This window comes from Hordeum vulgare, chromosome 3H (genome assembly GCF_904849725.1).
Source record: "Hordeum vulgare subsp. vulgare chromosome 3H, MorexV3_pseudomolecules_assembly, whole genome shotgun sequence".
NCBI lineage: Eukaryota > Viridiplantae > Streptophyta > Magnoliopsida > Poales > Poaceae > Hordeum > Hordeum vulgare.
This window is the reverse complement of record NC_058520.1, coordinates 609,966,545-609,987,846: the sequence shown is the minus strand read 5'-3', so window position 1 is coordinate 609,987,846 and position 21,302 is coordinate 609,966,545. Positions and strand designations below refer to the sequence as shown.

At 44.0% G+C, this 21,302-nt stretch overlaps 1 protein-coding gene across 2 annotated transcripts; it reads right to left on the bottom strand.

Annotated features, from left to right (window-relative positions):
- Positions 1–1,502: 1,502 nt before the first annotated feature.
- LOC123441084 (F-box/FBD/LRR-repeat protein At1g13570-like) lies at positions 1,503–4,175 on the bottom strand. 2 transcript variants are annotated; one of them, XM_045117605.1, is made up of 4 exons: positions 3,933–4,175; positions 2,336–3,181; positions 2,085–2,240; positions 1,503–1,980 (listed from the first exon to the last, which is right to left on the bottom strand). In XM_045117605.1, the coding sequence occupies exons 2-4, from the start codon at positions 3,158–3,160 to the stop codon at positions 1,705–1,707; spliced, it is 1,257 nt and encodes a 418-aa protein (XP_044973540.1). In that variant the 5' UTR covers positions 3,161–3,181; positions 3,933–4,175; the 3' UTR covers positions 1,503–1,704. The 2 variants fall into 2 exon arrangements, with proteins under 2 accessions (XP_044973540.1, XP_044973539.1); XM_045117604.1 differs by lacking the exon at positions 3,933–4,175 and having other exon boundaries at positions 2,336–3,256.
- Between the last annotated feature and the right edge of the window lie 17,127 nt (positions 4,176–21,302).

Genomic DNA, 21,302 nt, shown 5'->3' with positions numbered 1-21,302 from the left:
CCACAATGTTTTTACTTCCTGTTGTTTTGTTTCAGTTATGTATGTCTATACTATTGAATCCATGCTTCATTTAACTCATCTAAAAGTCAGAATTGATGTAGAGAAGCAAGCAAATATTTCAACACTCCCCTTCAAGTCTAGACTTACTTAGTCCTTCACGTGGGATAGATGTAGGGCGCAAAATCTTATTTTTAATAATGTGTTGGTGAAGTCTTGGATGCATTGGTTTCAGGTTGCAATGAATGTTGGGTTAAGACCTCTTTCTCAGTAAAGACCTCTTTCTCAAATTATTGAATTGATGCTCCAGTCAATTTATCCAAAAGTCTAAACCGATGAGGCAGGCGATATATTTCAACATATACCAACATATAATTAAGCAAAACAAGTGATGTTATTTTTTTTGATATACCACCGTATTTAGACATACCAAGAAGCGATTGACACTTCTAGTTAGTATAAGCATATTTATCTTCAATTAATTTAAAACTATGGACAATGAATACTAATTTTAGTAAATATTTTGAAGTCTCTAACAAATTAAGAAAATATTGTGTAAATTATGGAGACAAAATAAACCGAGGCAGGTATAACACAAGACAGCACCTTCGGATTTTTTCCTCTCGAGCCAAGCCCATGTGACAGAATAGGTTTAGGTGTGGTGCCTCGGGTGAACTAATTCATGAGTATATAAGTGAAATACAGCTATGGCCATTTAATTTCAGATATATAGAAATATAATACAATTAGGAGCAGATGCCATTAATCAAGTAGCCCTATAAGCCAGTTTGATGGAGGCACGAGGGGAAAGGCCGGAGTCCCGCCGCCACCGGGGCCGCCCGACCAAGGGCCAGCGCGGCGCACCGGCGACGGCAGGAGGAGGGAGGGAAGGGAGGGGCGAGTGGGCAGGAGGGTGGGGGGCGCGGCCCGACCACCGCGGGGGCGACGCGGGTCGCGGGAGGGGAGGAGGGGGAGGGGGGCACGGATCCGGGGGCCCTGGGGCGGCGGAGTGGGAGGGGAGGAGGGGGAGAGGGGGAGGGAGGAGGGGGAACCCTAGGGAACCCGCCTCGTTCCCTGCCTTTCAGTCTCCTCCTAGTTGTAGCTCATTCCAAGGATGAAATTTTATTAAGACGTGAATTAATAGCTCTGCATCGTTTTGAAATTATTAGAAGTAAAAACTTGATCCTGTTCACCTTTAACGAGAAAATTAGGTGAATAATATTGAAGCAACATATTAAAACCAGGTGATATGAAAATATTTCCTGACCGATAAGAAAAAAGGACACTGGAGCACCCAACATTCATTGCAACCTGAAACCAATGTAAACAAATGTGGAAAATGCTTTGATTTCCAAAAGTATACTGATTCAGGCATGCGTTGCTTTTTGGTCTCAAGACTTCTGGCTTCATACATGCAGAAAGTACAGTATTTGACATCTTCGATTCAGTCTTGTTGACACATATTTGCTAGAACCATGCATTCAAAATATGAGAACACAGGGACAGAACTGGACAAACTAAACTGATACTGTCCCACCGGATGTTCGCAACAAAGTACACTACCTCTACCTGATGATTTGCTTCAAATGCACGTATACATTACATATAACCACCAGCTAGTCCTAGTTGGTACATTCACATAAACAAAGCCAAAATAATTCTACCTGCGGCAAATTAGATTGGCAAAGTGATGAGGGAGCATACTTATCATGTAATAATGATCTTGGCCCTGGGAGACACCCTCGGCAGAGCTAATAGCTTCGTAAGAACCATGCTGCGGTCAATTTTACCTTTCCACTCTAATTTCACTTCTTCCAAAGCAGGTGCCCAGCTCAGTAGCTTTGCCACAAAATCGACTTCGTAGTCCAGACCCCCAAAATGTTTCACATTGGCCGTTACGAGATGGTCCATTTGCATTTCCAGGGTGAGCTCTTGAATGATTGCCTGATCCTGATAGTGCTCCCATGTGATCCTAGGGTAACTCTGCATTTTTATTGTTTGTTCATAACCCATTAGCCATAAACAGAACGAACGAACATGGATTGGGTGATTGACCAAGGGAGAGAGTTTACTAGGGGCATACATACCCATAGCTCAACCATCTTTAAGTTAGGGGCATTCTGGAAAAATGAACAAATGGCCGAGGCTTGCCTCTGGTCCCAAATGCATATGCCAAGATAAATATTCTCCAGGCGATGAAACATGGCAGGGAACTTCGTAAGTATGCATCCTTTTATTAGATACTGCAAAAAGTAAAGAAAAAGAAGAAAGGAATACAAATTAGTAAAAAAAAGGCATAAGAAAGCTATTAGTAATGCTGGACTTTATAATACCTCACCTTCAGGAAAAGAGAGCCACTAACTGAAAGTGTTTTGACGTCACTTATGCTTTCCAATAACTGTTTGACATAGCCTTCCTTGTCATGCGCAATTGGAACAGATTGGTATGCTTTAGCTTTCTGATCAAGAGAGAAAATGGCCACCTCCAGATTAGGGGCATCCAACTTAATGTCTTCGAATTCCCCTTCAACATTAAGATATTCCAGTTTAGGAGCTTGAATGTTTAGACAGTCGATGCCCTCAACAGAAGTTAATATCAAATCAGTCAGGTCAGGGCAGGACGAGATCAATGTTTGGATATCCATGTCTGTGGAGTAGAAATTTTTCAAGCTGAGGTCCGTTAGGCTCTTGAAACCTTGGAATACCAGGGGCAAGCTGATGATGCAGTTTTCAAGTTCCAGAGACATCAGACCGTCGATAGAAAAGAGGTATGAGGGAATCCTATACCTTGGCCCTGAGTTCAACTTGATTATAACTGATTTTGGTGATCTCCTTGACAGCATGAGCATCCACCTACCGAACTCATCATGGTAACTTTTGTTACCTGAAATATCAAACTCTTCTATAATTCCCTTGTGCAGTAATAGCACCATATCAACCAAGGTAATGAACTTGGTTCGTGTAAAATTCCCATCGCACAAAGATATTTCTGGCATATCAGTCCATTCATCCCTCCAAGTAGTTGATAAGATGCTAGTCCTAACCGCTTCTTCGACATTCAAACGGGAGAGGATGTCGCCCTTTATCTCTGGAGGTAGACTGCTTAGTCTGTCTGAACTCACAATAGATGTAGCTTCTGCCCTGGCCTTTTTACAGGTACTCATTGTTTCAAAATCCAGATTAAACTGCCCTAGCATTTACAGAAGGCATGGAGCCTAAATCAGCGTGGATTCTACCACACATAACTAAAATTACAATACTTGCAGAAATTAAATGGTGCACTGAGTAATTAGCTTGTTCATGGTTAAATAACGAATAACCAACCGAGAGATGGGACTGAACTGGACAGCTGAAATCTGGATTATCATTTGACATGTGTCTAGTTACAAGACTCTAATTTGTGATCTTGCAGAGCAGACATGTGACATGCTGCAATTTGGCAAGGAGCAACATGTTATAGAAAATGCGGATTTAGCAGTTTTATCATTTCAGTTCAAACATTAACTATAGGCATGAATGATAGACATGCACTAGCTTAAACGGGTGGTTACTAGTCACGACTGTCTTAGTCGGATCAACGATTTTGCAAGCCAATACTAAGTACTCCCTCCATATCAAAATATAAGGCGTTTTTGTAGGCTAGGTACAGAGGTAGTAGCAGACTATATATCTTCCAACTGAAAATAAACTAATCTTTCTTGTCAAACCAATAGGCTAGCCAGGAAAAGAATAATTCTGCTAAATTAGCAGTGTGGATGCTAGAGAACTAGAAATGCAATGTGAATAACAGAGTACTAAACTGGATTCAGTTAAGCAACTGAAACTGAAATGCAATGTGAATAACAGAGTACAGTACGTACTAAACTGGATTCAGTTAAGCAACTGAAACTAAAGGAGCATGCCAACAGCATTAAGATTAAGTAAACCTAGTCGAACCTGCCTCCTTGCCACACACAATCTCGCTACTGATTGATTAATCCTCACGGGACAATCCGATAACCCACAGAACTTGGCTCCTCAATGGCTCATGAAGTCACTGAAAACAAGCCTCAAATTTCAACATATTGAACTAGGAAGCCAACGGAGTGCTGAAGAACGCTTTCTTCAATAATGAGATAGGGCATCCCCGCTCGCCTGCCGCGGCCGTGGGCGGGGGCGCTGCCAAGCCGGAGGGCGGAGGAGGCCTACACCGCGCCGTCGTGCCGTGTCTAGGGTTCGAACTGCGCCGTCGTGCGAACCAGGAGCATTCCAGAATTGGGGCTTGAGGACAGATCGGAACAGTCGTCGGTGCGCTAGCTAGTCCTTATATTGGGCCCTTATTTTTTCTTTCTTCGACGTGGTTACTTCTTGGGCTGGAGGCTTGAAAAAAAAATTCATATGCGTACACGGTTATATACGTTTTTTCTTCTAAAAGAAGGTTGTATACGTTTGGTCTCATTCACCATCCAAACAATTGGATCAAAAAGCGCGTCCCAAATTGTGTAGATATTGCAGCAGCGATATCTCAGGCCTGTGACAGCTTTCTTTGTTTTTTTGTTTTTTTTATTATCACGATATTAGCCAGTCACCTCCCGCCATGTATAGTTTTTGGGCACCGTTCTGCGTTGGCATTGGCGCGCCGGTCGGGCAGCAGCCATTCGATCTGAACTCCAATAGCCGTCAGATCTGGCATCTCGTCCGTTTTGCACCGGCGCACAGCCCCGCGCGCCTCCGACCTTTTGCCGCATGACCACCCCATCCTCTCCCCTGTCGTCACCGCTCGTCGCAGCACCCTCATGCCCTCTCCCTCTCTCCCATCGCTCGCCGCTCGTCGTCGTCGACGCTCATGCGTGCACAGGCTTGTCCCCCCGGTTGAAGCTATTTTAAACTCCGGTTGAAGCTTTGTTCACTTTGGTTAAAACTTTTTCCATGACGGTTGAAGCTAGTTTCGTTTGCTGATTGTAGCAAAAATGACAACCTTTTTTCTCGCCGGTCTATGGTTGAAGCTTTTCAAACATATGGTTAAAGCTTTTGTGTCAACGATTGCAGTTTTTTGTGTTCTGCTGTCGCCGGTTGAAGCTTTTTATATCGCCGGTTGAAGCCTTTTTTTAGCCGTTGAAGCTTTTTTCATCACCGGTTGCAGCTTCCTGTGGTTTGCGTGGTGGGTGGCCCTCGATTCCCGTCGTCTCTAGTTGAAACTTTCGACAATGCCGGTTGTAGCATTTTCGATCGCCGGTTGAAGCTTGTTTCGTCGCCGGTTGCAACATCGTCGTCTCTGTCATAGCTTTTCGTCTCCAACACCGGTGGCATCACGATGCGGCGCAACGGGGGATTTGTTAAGAAGGTGGCGTGGGAGGCGGTGGCCTGTTCGCCGGAGGAGAAACATGAAAGGGGATCGCCTCCATGCTGACGGTGGAGAGCTTGAAGCACTGTTGGGATCCGCCACTCGTGTCGTCGCCTGATGTTGCTCGTCGTCGCTGCTCGCCATCACTGCTAGTCGCCCCTTGCCGTGTTGCTTACCGGTTGCAACACCGGTGATCTTTTACATTTGTTTTTTCACTGTTTATTGTTCTTTTCCATTTTTTATTTTTACTTTTTACTTTTTCTTTTCTTTTTGCCTTTTTCTTTTTGTATTTTAATCCTTTATTCTCTTTACTAATCTTTTGTTTTCTCATGTTTCTGTTTTGTTTGATTCTAACGACATCAAAACCAAGCTACCTCTTTAGTTGCAAAAGAAATTCCGTGAGTTTTTTAGTTAAAAATTGCAATTTTGTTGAAACTCGGCTAGCTGGATTTGAACCATGATCAGTCACTTTTCTTGCTCTTCAATTGTCATGGTAAGATGCGTGATGGCTTTTATTATCGTGGGAGCCATGGGTGGGCGCCTTGTCTCTATGAGGGGCAGCCAATGTGCATGAGTTTTACCCATCACTGTTCTACGAGCTCGCAGACGAGCCACGAGTCACTTTCGCTTATTTGCATGAGCTGACCTATGAGATTTCTTCTTCTTTTACCCTAGCCTTTTGCATGTTTTGTCATTTGTTCACTATAGCTTTTAAGCGTAAGCTTTTTCTTTTCTTTTTGCAGGTGAGGGATAAGCTCTTTGTAATGACTTATTTTTACCCTTTTCTCATGATTTTTTTTTTTTTTGCTTTTTGACTTGCAAATCCATCGCTATACATGCAACTACAAGTGTTATAACATGATTGAAATTGCATGTTTTTAAGAGAGGCCGCAATTGCATATTTTAAGGTGGGTCGTAACTACATGTTTTTAATGCAGAGTCGCAACTTCATGTTTTGAAGACAGGGTCACAATTGCACATTTTTCAACAGGGACCGCAACTGCATATGTTTTAAGATAGGTTGTAACTGTATGTTTTTAAGATGGAATCACAATCGTATGTTTCTCAAGAGGGGCTGCAACTGCATGTTTTTCAAGAGGGACCGTAACTGTAGGTTTTTTAGAAGAGGACACAACTACATGTTTCTCAAGGTGGGTCGAAACTGCATGTTTTTAAGACAGCCGCAACTGCATGTTTTCAAGAGGGATCGTAAATGAATATTTTTAATCTGGGGTGGCAACTGCATGTTCCAACGAACGCTGGGGGGGGGGGGGGTCGCAACTACATGTTTTCGAAGCGGAATCCCAACTGCATGTTTTTAAGGCAGGTCATGACTGCATGCTTTGAAGAGGAGCCACAACTAAATGTTTTTAAGACGGAGTCACAACTGAATGTTTTTAAAACGAAGTCACAACACCATGTTTCAACAGGGGGTCGCAACACCATGTTTCAATAGGGGGTCGCAACTGCATGTTTCTCAGGAGATATTGCAACTGCATGTTTTGACGAGGGACCGCAACTGCATGTTTTTAAGAGGGGGACACAACTACATGTTTCTCACGGTGGGTCAAAACTGAATGTTTTTAAGATGGGCCGCAACTGCACGTTTTTAAGAGGGGTCACAAATGAATGTTTTTAAGTCGGGATCGCAACTGCATGTTTCAACGAGGGGTCGCAATTACATGTTTTCAAACCGAAATCTCAACTGCATATTTTTAAGGCGGGTCACGACTACGTCTTTTACAGAGGGGTCACAACTCAATGTTTTTAAGGCGGAGTGGCAGCTTCATATTTCAACACGTGATCGCAACTGCATGTTTCAACCGGGGGGTCGCGACTGCATGTTTCCAGACGGGATCATGACTGCATGTTTTTCAAGAAGGGTTGCAACCGAAAGTTTTTAAATGGGGTCACATTTGCATGTTCCCAAGGCATATCGCAATTGCATGTATGCCAAGGGGGGTCGCGACTTCATGTTTTCAATAATTTTGTTTTTTCCCTTTTTCATTCTCATTTTATTTTTGAAAAACTTGTGATTCTTCCCAAAATTCATGATCTTTAGAAATTCATGAACTTTTTTAATATTTAGAATTTTTTAAGTTCACCATCATCTTATTTGAATTCATAATCATTTTTTAAAATTTAAGAATATTTTTCAGATTTGATGAATATTTTTCAAATATGCGAACATTTTAAAATCGTCACACAATTTGCAAAATAAAAAGTTACATGGTTTAAGGGGAAATAGAGCAACATGAAGTTGATACAACTCTAACTATTTTACTTCCGGCACCATTTTTGCCAACGTGTTATAGCGAAATGCAACAGAAAAGGTAGATGAAAAGTCATGGTTAATTGGTTCTTGGTGTTAATTGTTCCTAATACAGCTTTTCCTACAAGTTCCACCTAGCTTCATCGTCGCTACAAACAACTAGTAGTACTGCTATTCAGTGTCGCAATAACAACTAGTAGTTCTCCTCGCGCCCCTTGCCGCACAACACGGAAAGTTACACCTAAAAAATGAGACAAGAGAAACTTCTAAGAAGAAGAGACAAGAAAACACATTAGGGTAGCCTAAAAAGAAAACACAAACGGGATACTATTAGGATGACATCATCTGAGATAAATGAGACCATAGTTATGTCTCAGCTAGATGCCTTTGTATATACATAATCTTTTGATAAAAACAATGCATATTTGGATGAATGCCCATGATATGAACCGACAATGGTATATAATTTTCAGGATCTAAGAGCATTTGGACATTGCAAATATGACCCCCTAAACGTTCGCGGACTCGCTCAGTCAGTGACTGGACGTGTTCCTTGTTTGTCTACCCACAAAGCTACACTCCTCATTTTCTTCCTCGTATGTCATGTCACTTGCACGTGATTGACGGAGAGGAAACGAGAGAAAGAAAATAATGAATAAAGAAAAGAGAAAGATGGTCCGGGGTGGAGCCGCGTCCTATGTGGCAGACTGAGCGGGCGCGTCCGGGCACGTCCGCTAGCCCTCATATCCTCCCCATATTTGAGATGGATATGAAGGTTCGCGGATAGCCCAGACGTATAGGGATGATATGAGGGGTCCAATTGGGTCACTATTTTCCTTGGCTTTACTGTACGGTCACTGACCGGACGCATCCATAGACGTAAGAGAGGTCATTTGAGGCGTCCCACTGTAGATGCTCTAACATATGTAGTTTTGGACATACTTTGCAATTCAAAAATGTAGGAGAATGATTTCCTCGTGCAAACAGAGCGAGCGAGACAACTTGGTTGGATGGATGCGGCATCTAAAATTATGTTCCTTGTTTTGTAACAGTTATACCCTTCGTCTTAAATGACTTAGTGCATAAATGAATGTATCTAGATATATTTTTAGCTCTAAATGCATCCATTTCTATCCATTTATGTGATAGGTAATTCGGGACAGATGGAGTATTTCCTTGCGGATTCACAACGCCTTGACTCTATTGTTTTCAATTATGTTGCCTCACCCTTCAACACACTCATCCACCTAGTGAGTTTATGATATCCTTGATTCATCGAGGTAGATCTTGGGCCCCTCACCCAACTAGTGTGTTTAACATACCAACCTCCTTTCCTTCTTATTTTGAACTATGTTATCAATGCATCATCTCAAAACTTAAACAAGGCATATTTTATTTTATCATCATCATGCACATGTGACACGACAATTGGCTCCCGGTGTTAGGGATAATAGCCATTTCTAGTATATCACATAATGATCAATGGTGTTTTAGTATTTTTGGAATTCGTAATACATCTGTTTTTGTCTGGAAATGAATCCCGAAATAAGATACAACGTAGACTACACGGAGTACAATAAAAGAAAAACATAACAACTAAAACTTGGGGTGGGGTTTTTGCCGAAGCCTACGAGAGCATGTGTGAGCACCATGCTGACTCGTCTCCACCAGCCGCCCCACCGCGATCCAGGGCCGGATATACTTGGTATTTTGTTATCACTTCATAAAGGCATGATTTCCAACTAAACAAAGTCATTAATCTCTTTAATTCACATTTGTCTGACTTCAATTAAAAATAAACAAATTAAACACGTTGCGATTGTGCTATATAAAAAGGATACACATGAATGACATTACGGGTTGAACAATCAGAACTTGCTGTAATTAGGAGAGATGATTTTTTCGTTACATGTAATCCGGTCCGGAGAGTAAGAGAGTACTGGGCCACGATGCATTACGCGACTTGGCTAGCCCTTATACTATTTCCATTCCTTTTCACATTAACAACATAATGGAGGAGTTGTTGCCACATGGTGTCCTTTAGAGGAGCTCTAGAGGAGTGATTTGCAGTGTTTACATATGCGTGCAGTTGAGCCAGACCCGAGTGTCTTTCTCGGTGATGACGCCTATCGACAGTCTCGGATCCAGGGTTAGAGAAACATGAGGCTTCACTAGGCCGTATTATTTCGGCGACGACTTCAATCTAGTATGTCTTACAAAATGGGTGTGTGACTACTACACCTCGTAAGGACTTTGGGGAACGAGGTTTTCCAAGTTCTCAAGAAGATGAACATATGAGCCATGTCGTAGCTCTCTCAAAGAAATAAGTCATGTCGTCCATTTCTACCACTACTAGGAGAAAGACTACCAGTAGCGCTGGTTTTACCCTTAGCAGTAGCGCTGGGGGCAGTGCTATTGCTAACGCGCTACAGCTAACCTGTTAGCAGTAGCGTTGGATCAAAGCGCTACTGGTATCTACGTTAGCGGTAGCGCTAGATTAAATAAAGCCCTGCTGCTAGGCCAGCGCTACTGTTAATATTCCTGCTTTCAATATTTAATTCCCGTCGTATTTATGTCCCCTCTACATATTTGTGCATGCTCTAAATAGTACTTTCATCATATCATACACATAAAATAGTCTCGTCATTTATACCATCATCATCATTATCCAACACATATATCCTTATCCAACACAAATATCATCAAATCTCAAAAATAGCGATACACACAAGTCAAGGCACAAAAGTCATGCCACAAATATCATGTCATATAACTCATCATCATCTTATGTACTCATCTAACAACTCATCATCATCTTAATCATATACCAAGTTAAAATCTCATAAAACAAAAAACATCATAATAGTCATCATATGCATGCATCCTAATCGATCATGTAAAGTTAATATAAACCAGAAAAATGTGTGTCTCATAATACCTAGTCCTCGCTCCTAGATATAATGTCATAAAACAGAATAACATCTATGTGTCCGTGATGAAGCGGAGAAATCCAACGGTCTCCAACTTGTGGCTTGCGATCCTTCTTTATTTCTCTCCATGCTTTAATTTGGAGCCTTTTTGATTTGCGGTCAGTAGAGTATGGAGCATCGAACTCAGCCCTCAGCGGGCTTTTAATTTTCATATGACCTTCTCGGTGCATCAGCAGAGGCACTACATCATTTGGCAGTTGCTCTTGAAGAACATAATAATAACCTAGTTAGCAATGTAATCAACACCATTTATGTAATAGTAGAGCATACTTAATTAGCAAACTCTTATCAAGATATTTCGACGAATGTCATCCGCCCTCAACCTATGCACTAGTGGCATGTAAAATGTATAATTTGGGCCAGTTCCCAAATTATACGGGAAGTTCTCCCTACCAATCAGGACACCAACAAGAAAGTAGAGAAGAACATCCTTCTCCTTCCAAGTTAGATGTGATCCATATGTGTAGTGTGTCGTGTCAATTAATTTCTGTAATTCACTCAAAGAATCGAAATAAGTTGTAAATTATAATTTAACAAAATTAGTATGTGAATGAACACCAACTATTTTTAAATATAGAATGCAAATTACTTGACAAATATGGTTGACAAACTTACATGGAGGTAAAATAGAAAGCATATGGACATCCACCCAAATATCATGTTACCTGACATATTATCTTCAGGACGAAGATCGAAGGTTATTTCCATACCCTCTTGAAATCCATATGCCTTGCAAAGATCTTCCCAAATTGGGCATCCTATTTCCGTGTTATAAACTGCATTCATTACTTTGATCACAAATGTGTGACATGTATAGTCCTCAGGTTAGCTCTTCTTGTCTCCATACTCTCGTGGTCTTCGAAACCGAGCCTCTCCAACACATACCTTCTTGCATGGCAAGGGAGGAACTAGTCGAATTGTATAAAATAGAAATTACACGTTGAAGCAAAGAAATAGAAGTCATGCATGCTTAATTACGAAAAAAAACACTTATCATCGTTGTGTACCATAGAAACTTCAAAGGTCTTGTCAAGCTTGATGCTGAAGAACCCGTCGTCTCGCAAGTGAGGCATGTCGCACAAACCCCGATAGTCGCCGCAATATTCACACTCCCAATAATCATCTTCACGCATTTCCTATTTTAATATGGTAATTTAACTTATAATCCGTGGAACATGTTTGTAAATGCGTAAACATCAACCGTGACACTATATCTAAAGGATTGAACATCTATATATAAACAGAAGCACGAATAATAAAAAGGGACTATATTTGGTCAGAATGTTGATTCATTCGCTTTTCCGGTAATTCACGAGCACTCAATATGTCCTAGTTTCTAGCACAAGTCATGCCGAAATTCACGAAAATTTTCGGCATGACCTTTGCTAAAAAGTGGACATATGGAGCGTCTGATATTTGCCGGAACAGAAATGAATTAATATTCTGGCAAAACATAGGCCACTCGAACATTCTGACAAAACTAAGGACACTTTTATTTTGAGTGACCATGGCAGAAATGACCAACATTACTGAACGGGGTACTTAATTAACACAAAACAATATGTGATGAATTAACACAAACTTAGCAAGCAAAATTAATACCAATAGCAATCAAATGACATAAAAACAGATTTAACCTAGCACACTAGCTAACCTATTCCTTCTTCTCCTCCTCTTCTTCTTCCTTTTCTCCTCCTCTTCTTCTTCTTCTTCTTCTTCTTCTTCTTCTTCTCCGCTTCTTCTTCTCCTCTTTTTCTTCTACTTCTCCTCTTCTTCTATTTTCCCTCTTCTTCTCCTCTCCTCCTCTTCTTATTCTCCTTCTTCGTCTTCTTTTCTTCTCCTCCTCTTCTTACTTTCCTTTTTCCTATTCTTATTTTCTTCTTCTCCTCTTTCTCTTCTTCTTTTTCTTCTCTTCTTCTTCTTCTTCTTCTTTTTTCTCTGCTTCTTCTTCTTCTTTTCTTATCCTTCTTCTTCTTCTTCTTTTCTTCTTCTCCTCTTTCTCTTCTTCTTCCTTTTCTTCTCCTCTTCTTTTTCCTTTTCTTCTCCTCTTCTTCTTCTCCTCCTCCTCTTCTTCTACTTCTCCTCCTCTTCTTATTCCTTTTCTTCTTCTCCTCCTCCTCTTCTTCTCCCGATCTCTAACTACACCACAACATGGGGAGGAGGGGGCGGGGGCGCCCGACGCGATGGATAGAGGCATGGGGAGGAGGGGGCGGGGGACTTACTAGAGCTGCAGGGGAGGGGAGTCGAAGGCGCGCACAAGGACGGGCACGGAGGGCTTCCGCGGGCGTCGGCAGCGACACATGAGTGTGCGGGGGAGAGGAGGGAGAGGGAAGGAGTGTAGGGAGAGTTAATTAGGGGATTTTGGAGCCAACACAGGAGCACACGTACCAGTAGCGCTTTTTTCAGGAAAGCGCTACTGTTAAGTGGGGCCCAATAACAGTAGTGCTGATTCCCCAAGAGCACTTATGCTATTCTACTTAGCACTAGCGTTTTTCCCAAGTGCGTGCTGCTACTACTGCTACTGTTGGTGGGCTCCTTGGTCCACGTTTAGCAGTAGCGTTGTTTACATATCAAGCGCTACTGCTAAGGCAATGACTAGTAGCGCTTGGCAGATCCAGTGCTACTGCTAAGTAGCAGCAGCCCGTGCCATATTCCAGCTCCTCTTCTTCTTCTTCTTCCTCTTCTTTTCTTCTCCGCTTCTTCTTCTCCTCTTTTTTTCTACTTCTCCCCTTCTTCTATTTTTCCTCTTCTTCTCCTCTCCTCCTCTTCTTATTCCCCTTCTTCGTCTTCTTTTCTTCTCCTCCTCTTCTTATTTTCTTCTTCTCCTCTTTCTCTTCTTCTTCTTCTTCTTCTTCTTCTTCTTCTCCGCTTCTTCTTCTTCTTTTCTTCTCCTTCTTCTTCTTATTTTCTTCTTCTCCTCTTTCTCTTCTTCTCCTCCTCTTTTTCTTCTTTTTCTTCTCCTCTTCTTTTTCCTTTTCTTCTCCTCTTATTCTTCTCCTCCTCCTCTTCTTCTACTTCTCCTCCTCTTCTTGTTCCTTTTCTTCTCCTCTTCTTCTTCTCCTCCTCCTCTTCTTCTCCCGATCTCAAACTACATCACATCATGAGGTGGAGGGGGCGGGGGCGCCCGATGCGAGGGACAGAGGCATGGGGAGGAGGGGTCGGGGGGCTTACTGGAGCTGCAGGGGAGGGGGAGTCGAAGGCACACACAAGGACGGCACGGAGGGCTCCGGCAGGCGGCGGCAGCGACACAGGAGTGTGCGGGGGAGAGGAGGGAGAGGGAAGGAGTGTAGGGAGAGTTAATTAGGGGATTTTGGAGCCAACACAGGAGCACGCGTAAAAGTAGAGCTTTTTCAGGAAAAGCGCTACTGTTAAGTGGGGTCCAATAACAGTAGTGCTGATTCCCCAAGAGCACTTCTGCTATTCTACTTAGCAGTAGTGCTTTTCCCAAACGCGTGCTGCTACTACTGCTACCGTTGGTGGGCTCGTTGGTCCACGTTTAGCAGTAGCGATGTTTACATATCAAGCGCTACTGCTAAGGCAATGACTAGTAGCGTTTGGCAGATCCAGCGCTACTGCTAAGTAGCAGCAGCGCGTGCCATATTCAAGTGATACTACTAGGATCCTACCTATAAGGTTTTTCCTACTAGATTACGTGCGACAGCTCGCGTAACAATGGTACACAAAGAGGTCGGTGTAGACCCGTATGCTTATTTTATTTTGTTTTCTAAAGTCTTCGGTATAAGATTGTTTGTGTCAAATACATAGACCTGTATTTAGAGCAACTCCAATGCAAAGTCCCAAACGGACATCGACTTTTGTCCATTTGAGTCCGTCTAGTGGGCATGCTTATCCGTTTTTATTTGGATCACGTAATGCATCCAGCGGTAGCTGGATGGCTGCATAGGTGGAAGAAGAGAGACAAAAAACAAGAATGATGGGATGAGATAGGTGGGTGGATGACACGTGGGCCACGTGGTGATTTTATGGGTGGAAGAAGAAAGAGAAAAGTGAGGAGAGAGATGGGATGGGATGATGGCTGAATGGCAAGTGGGCCATGCAGTACATGCAGTGGACAAGAACAGACAAAGTAAAGGTAGAAAATGTCCTTTTTGTGTCCGTCCGCGACTCAAATACGATCAAGTTTGGGACAGAAATAAATCCGCACATACATAGAGCGAACATAAAATAAAAATGGGTCTTCATGCTGGACTATCTTTTTATCTACGATGACCAAAAGGACGAAATGAATCATCCGATTAGAGTTGCTATTGCACTCTTCCGCTACTACTTGATGTAGCCTCATCCGCTCCGGCTCATACTCCATAAAAGAATTGCCCAAAAAAGCAGTAGGTGGATAAACCAAAAGGTATTGGCCCCTAGTTAACGTTAACGATAAAGTGGAAAATTAAGGAAAACTACCCTGGCGGCAGCCTAGGGTTTACCTCCCCTGGCAGAAACGACTAGGGTTCCAGCTTGCAATCCGACTACAACTCCCCTCCGGAGCGGGGGTACGACATCCATATAACCACACCAGGGTAGAGATCGTGACCTGTGCCGGAGTTGTGCTGCTGTTTATGGCGACGTCGGGATCTAGATCTTCGGTGAGTAGCACGACCATGGCGGATAAGGCGATGGGTGTCGATGATCTGATAGGAAAACTGAATCTACAAGAGAGAGAGGAGGACGATCTCAACTTCGATGAGGAATTCCCAGAGGAGACTGCGGGAGCGGAGTTCATGGTGATAGCCAAAGTTCATACCGAGAAACCCTTCTCTTGGGGAGTGTTCTATGAAAGCATGCGCGTGGCCTGGAGCCTGGCACAGGGGGCTACCTTCGGCGCGCTAGGAGCAAATCTCTTCTCGATCACGGTTAACTGCATGGGCGATTGGAAGAGGATTACAGAAGAAGGACCTTGGCTCTTCAGGGACCATGGGGTTTTGATGGAACCATACGATGGATTTACAAAATTTGACGAGGTGGCGCTGGATAAGCTGGCAGTTTGGATCCAAAGAGTTGTCCTACCTTCTATGTATAGGAAGGAACATGTGGTACGCTCGTTGACCAGGAAAGTTAGGGAGGTATCGAGTGTCATGCTAAACCCTAGATGGGGTAATGGAAGGATCGTCAGGGTCCGAGTCAGGCTGAATGTCAATGAACCAGTGATGAGGTTTGTCTCTATAACCAAAAATCAACGGAAATTTTATTACTCTATCCTTTATGAGAAAATGCCGGTGTTTTGTTACGTATGTGGACATATGGGTCATACATTCTTGGAGCATGGTAATGGGAAGCACGACAAAGAGGCCATGGCCTGGGGTGACTGGATTCTTGCCGCTAGATCGGGGGGTCAATCTCAAGGACCAAGGCAGCAGGCTACGGGGGGAAGTAATTTTAACCCCCAGGGCAGAGCTGAGAGTGGGAGGCCTTTGGCGAAGGACTTACAGGATGATGCTAGCAGCCCACACAAAGTTGGAGTTGGGACAATGTATGAAGGTGAGAAATCTCGAAAGAGATTAACATACGAAGTGCCGATGACAGAGCCTAATAATTAACTCGAAGCTGCCTCTCCTCTTGGAGGCTGCGGCTGTGGGAACAATACCAAGGGATGATCTGGAAGCTAACCCTGATGTAGATGGGGAGGAGGAGGACGATGTGTCGTCTCAGGACTCAAAGCGATCAAGAACAGGATGTAATACCGTCATGGATGCTAGTCATCAGATATCGGCGAGCTCCGAGAAGGAGCTCCACCGGACGCAATGAAATTATTGTGTTGGAACTTCCGCGGGATACGGAAGCCTGCGGCAGTGCATGCGCTCGTGGGGATTCACGGGCGAGTAAGACCAGATGTGCTTTTCCTGCCTAAGGCACATCTGAACAAAGCGAAGGCAGGTAAACTGATGAGACGTCTGGGTTTTGATCAAATGGCAGTATCAGAAAGCGATGGAAGAAGTGGTGGTCTATTGATGCTTTGGCAAGCTAATTTGGGAGTCACGTCGTTGGAGATACATGCAAACTTCATCGACATTCGCATCAATGAGAATTCCCCGGATGGATGGCGATTCACGGGTCTATATGGGGAACCTAGTGGAGAAAGAAAACACCTCACATGGGACTATCTAAGGCAGCTACATGCGATGATAAGCCTCCCCTGGCTTGTAGCGGGTGATTTCAACGAAATTCTGCACAACTATGAGAACGAAGGGGGTGCTTCACGACCGATTCGATGCTTGCGGGCGTTAGTGATGCATTGTCAGGTTGCGGCCTGGATGACCTAGGATATTTGGGTGACATCTTTACTTGGCATCAAGGAAATATCCGCGAACGTCTAGATCGAGCGGTGAGTAACATGCGATGGGCTGATATGATCCCAGACTACGGGGTTTCCAATGAGGAATATGACAAGTCTGGTCACCGTCCTATTCTAATTAATACGGAACATAGCACGATACTGCAGCAGAGGAAGAGACCGAGGGCTCGGAAGTTTGAGGCTCGGTGGCTAGCAGAGGAGAGCGTGGAAAACATTGTGCAGACGACGTGGAATAAGAGGAAGGACGAAGGTTTAGGCCCCTTGGCAGATGTAATTGCGGGGGTGCATGCTGACCTACATCATTGGGATAAAAATACACTGAAGGGACCGAGGTCGAAGCTAAGAAAGTTGCAAGCTGAGTTGAATGTTGTATTGTCGGGACCGTTAACTGACGAGGCAATAGTTCATCAGCAGAAAATCCATATTGAGATCGAGGAAATGCTCGAGAAAGAGGAGCTATACTGGATGCAACGAGGTAGGGCAGATTGGCTTGCAAAAGGGGATCAAAATACGGGTTTTTTCCACCGAGCAGCTAATGGCAGGAAGAAGCGCAATTCGATCATGAAAATCAAAGGGCCTAATGGCGACTGGGTAGAGGATCTTGATGATATACATGAGCACATCTCGACGTATTTTTCCACTCTCTTTACGGCTGGAGCACAAGGGGATGATGACAATCTTTTTCAGAAAGTAAACCCTAGGGTCACACTAGAGATGAACACGGAGCTGAATAAACCCTACACCAGAGATGAGGTGAAAAAAGCCTTGTACAACATCGGTGATTTCAAAGCCCCTGGCCCTGATGGACTTCATGTTGTTTTCTATAAGCGATTCTGGCACATCATAGGAGAGGATCTGGTTGATGAGGTATTGCAGGCAATACAAACCAAGAAAATCCCGAGGGGATGGAATAACACAACGATAGTTCTTATACCCAAGGTGGAAAACCCTGAACTTGTAACACAATTCAGACCTATTAGTCTCTGCAATGTCCTATACAAGGTCATATCCAAAGTGCTGGCAAGGAGATTGAAAATGGTTCTGTTTGATATCATCTCGCCTAACCAGAGTGCATTTGTTCCCGGCCGGCTCATTACCGATAACTTCCTTGTAGCTTTCGAGTCCTATCACACAATCAAGAGGAAGACCTCTGGGTATGGAACATGTGCGGTGAAACTAGACTGCCAGATTTTCCACCGAGCAGCTAATGGCAGGAAGAAGCGCAATTCGATCATGAAAATCAAAGGGCCTAATGGCGACTGGGTCGAGGAGCTCGATGATATACATGAGAACATCTCAGCTTATTTCACCTCTCTCTTTACGGCTGGAGCGCAAGGGGATGATGACAACCTCATTCAGAAAGTAAACCCTAGAGTCACACAGGAGATGAACATGGAGCTAAATAAACCCTACACTAGAGACGAGGTGAAAAAAGCTCTGTACAACATTGGTGATTTCAAAGCCCCTGGCCTTGATGGACTTCATGCAGTTTTCTATAAGCGATTCTGGCACATCATAGGAGAGGATCTGGTGGATGAGGTGTTGCAGGCTATACAAACCAAGAAAATCCCTAGGGGATGGAATAACACAACGATAGTTCTTATACCCAAGGTGGATAACCCTGAATTGTTGGAATTATGCCCTAGAGGCAATAATAAATGTATAGTTATTATTATAATTCCTGTATCAAGATAATAGTTTATTATCCATGCTATAATTGTATTAAATGAAGACTCATTTACATGTGTGGATACATAGACAAAACACCGTCCCTAGCATGCCTCTAGTTGGCTAGCCAGTTGATCGATGATAGTCAGTGTCTTCTGATTATGAACAAAGTGTTGTTGCTTGATAACTGGATCACGTCATTGGGAGAATCACGTGATGGACTAGACCCAAACTAATAGACATAGCATGTTGATCGTGTCATTTTGTTGCTACTGTTTTCTGCGTGTCAAGTATTTATTCCTATGACCATGAGATCATATAACTCACTGACACCGGAGGAATGCTTTGTGTGTATCAAACGTCGCAACGTAACTGGGTGACTATAAAGATGCTCTACAGGTATCTCCGAAGGTGTTAGTTGAGTTAGTATGGATCAAGACTGGGATTTGTCACTCCGTGTGACGGAGAGGTATCTCGGGGCCCACTCGGTAATACAACATCACACACAAGCCTTGCAAGCAATGTAACTTAGTGTAAGTTGCGGGATCTTGTATTACGGAACGAGTAAAGAGAATTGCCGGTAAACAAGATTGAAATAGGTATGCGGATACTGACGATCGAATCTCGGGCAAGTAACATACCGAAGGACAAAGGGAATGACATACGGGATTATACGAATCCTTGGCACTGAGGTTCAAACGATAAGATCTTCGTAGAATATGTAGGATCCAATATGGGCATCCAGGTCCCGCTATTGGATATTGACCGAGGAGTCTCTCGGGTCATGTCTACATAGTTCTCGAACCCGCAGGGTCTGCACACTTAAGGTTCGACGTTGTTTTATGCGTATTTGAGTTATATGGTTGGTTACCGAATGTTGTTCGGAGTCCCGGATGAGATCACGGAGGTCACGAGGGTTTCCGGAATGGTCCGGAAACGAAGATTGATATATAGGATGACCTCATTTGATTACCGGAAGGTTTTCGGAGTTACCGGGAATGTACCGGGAATGACGAATGGGTTCCGGGGGTTCACCGGAGGGGGGCAACCCACTCCGGGGAAGTCCATAGGTATTTGGGGGGGTCACACCAGCCCTTAGTGGGCTGGTGGGACAGCCCACCAAATCCTATGCGCCAAGGAAGAAAAATCAAAGAAAGAAAAAAAAAGGAGGGGAAGTGGGAAAGGGGAAGGACTCCCTCCCACCAAACCAACTAGGACTCGGTTTGGGGGGGGAGAGTCCTCCCCCCTGGCTCGGCCGACCCCTTGGGGTTCCCTTGGACCCCAAGGCAAGGTCCCCCTCCCTCCTCCTATATATATGGGGCTTTTAGGGCAGATTTGAGACGACTTTCTCACGGCTGCCCGACCACATACCTCCATAGTTTTTCCTCTAGATCGTGTTTCTGCGGAGCTCGGGCGGAGCCCTGCTGAGACAAGAACATCACCAACCTCCGGAGCGCCGTCACGCTGCCGGAGAACTCTTCTACCTCTCCGTCTATCTTGCTGGATCAAGAAGGCCGAGATCATCGTCGAGCTGTACGTGTGCTGAACGCGGAGGTGCCGTCCGTTCGGTACTAGATCGTGGGACTGATCGCGGGATTGTTCGCGGGGCGGATCGAGGGACGTGAGGACGTTCCACTACATCAACCGCGATCTCTAATCGCTTCTGCTGTACGATCTACAAGGGTACGTAGATCACTCATCCCCTCTCGTAGATGGACATCACCATGATAGGTCTTCGTGCGCGTAGGAAAATTTTTGTTTCCCATGCGACGTTCCCCAACAGTGGCATCATGAGCTAGGTTCATGCGTAGATGTCTTCTCGAGTAGAACACAAAAGGTTTTGTGGGCGGTGATGTGCATTTTGCTGCCCTCCTTAGTCTTTTCTTGATTCCGCGGTATTGTTGGATTGAAGCGGCTTGGACCGACATTACTCGTACGCTTACGAGAGACTGGTTTCATCGTTACGAGTAACCCCCTTTGCTCAAAGATGACTGGCAAGTGACGGTTTCTCCAACTTTAGTTGAATCGGATTTGACCGAGGAGGTCCTTAGATGAGGTTAAATAGCAACTCATATATCTCCGTTGTGGTGTTTGCGTAAGTAAGATGCGATCCTACTAGATACCCTTTGGTCACCACGTAAAACATGCAGCAACAAAATTAGAGGACGTCTAACTTGTTTTTGCAGGGTATGATTGTGATGTGATATGGCCAATGATGTGATGTGATATATTGGATGTATGAGATGATCATGTTGTAATAGAAATATCGACTTGCACGTCGATGGTACGGCAACCGGCAGGAGCCATAGGGTTGTCTTTATACTAACATATGTGCTTGCAGATGCGTTTACTATTTTGCTAGGATGTAGCTTTAGTAGTGATAGCATAAGTAGCACGACAACCCCGATGGCGACACGTTGATGGAGATCATGGTGTGGCGCCGGTGACAAGAAGATCGTGCCGGTGCTTTGGTGATGGAGATCAAGAAGCACGTGATGATGGCCATATCATGTCACTTATGAATTGCATGTGATGTTAATCCTTTTATGCACCTTATTTTGCTTAGAACGACGGTAGCATTATGAGGTGATCTCTCACTAAAATTTCAAGACAAAATTGTGTTCTCCCCGACTGTGCACCGTTGCTACAGTTCGTCGTTTCGAGACACCACGTGATGATCGGGTGTGATAGACTCAACGTTCACATACAACGGGTGCAAAACAGTTGCGCACGCGGAACACTCGGG

Coding starts and splice junctions, on each gene's coding strand:
- LOC123441084 (XM_045117604.1), bottom strand. CDS start 3,193: ATGCTAGGGCAGTTTAATCTGGATTTTGAAACAATGAGTACCTGTAAA. Junction 2,241..2,335: donor GTGGCTCTCTTTTCCTGAAG/GTGAGGTATTAT, acceptor TACTTTTTGCAG/TATCTAATAAAAGGATGCAT. Junction 1,981..2,084: donor TAAAGATGGTTGAGCTATGG/GTATGTATGCCC, acceptor ATAAAAATGCAG/AGTTACCCTAGGATCACATG.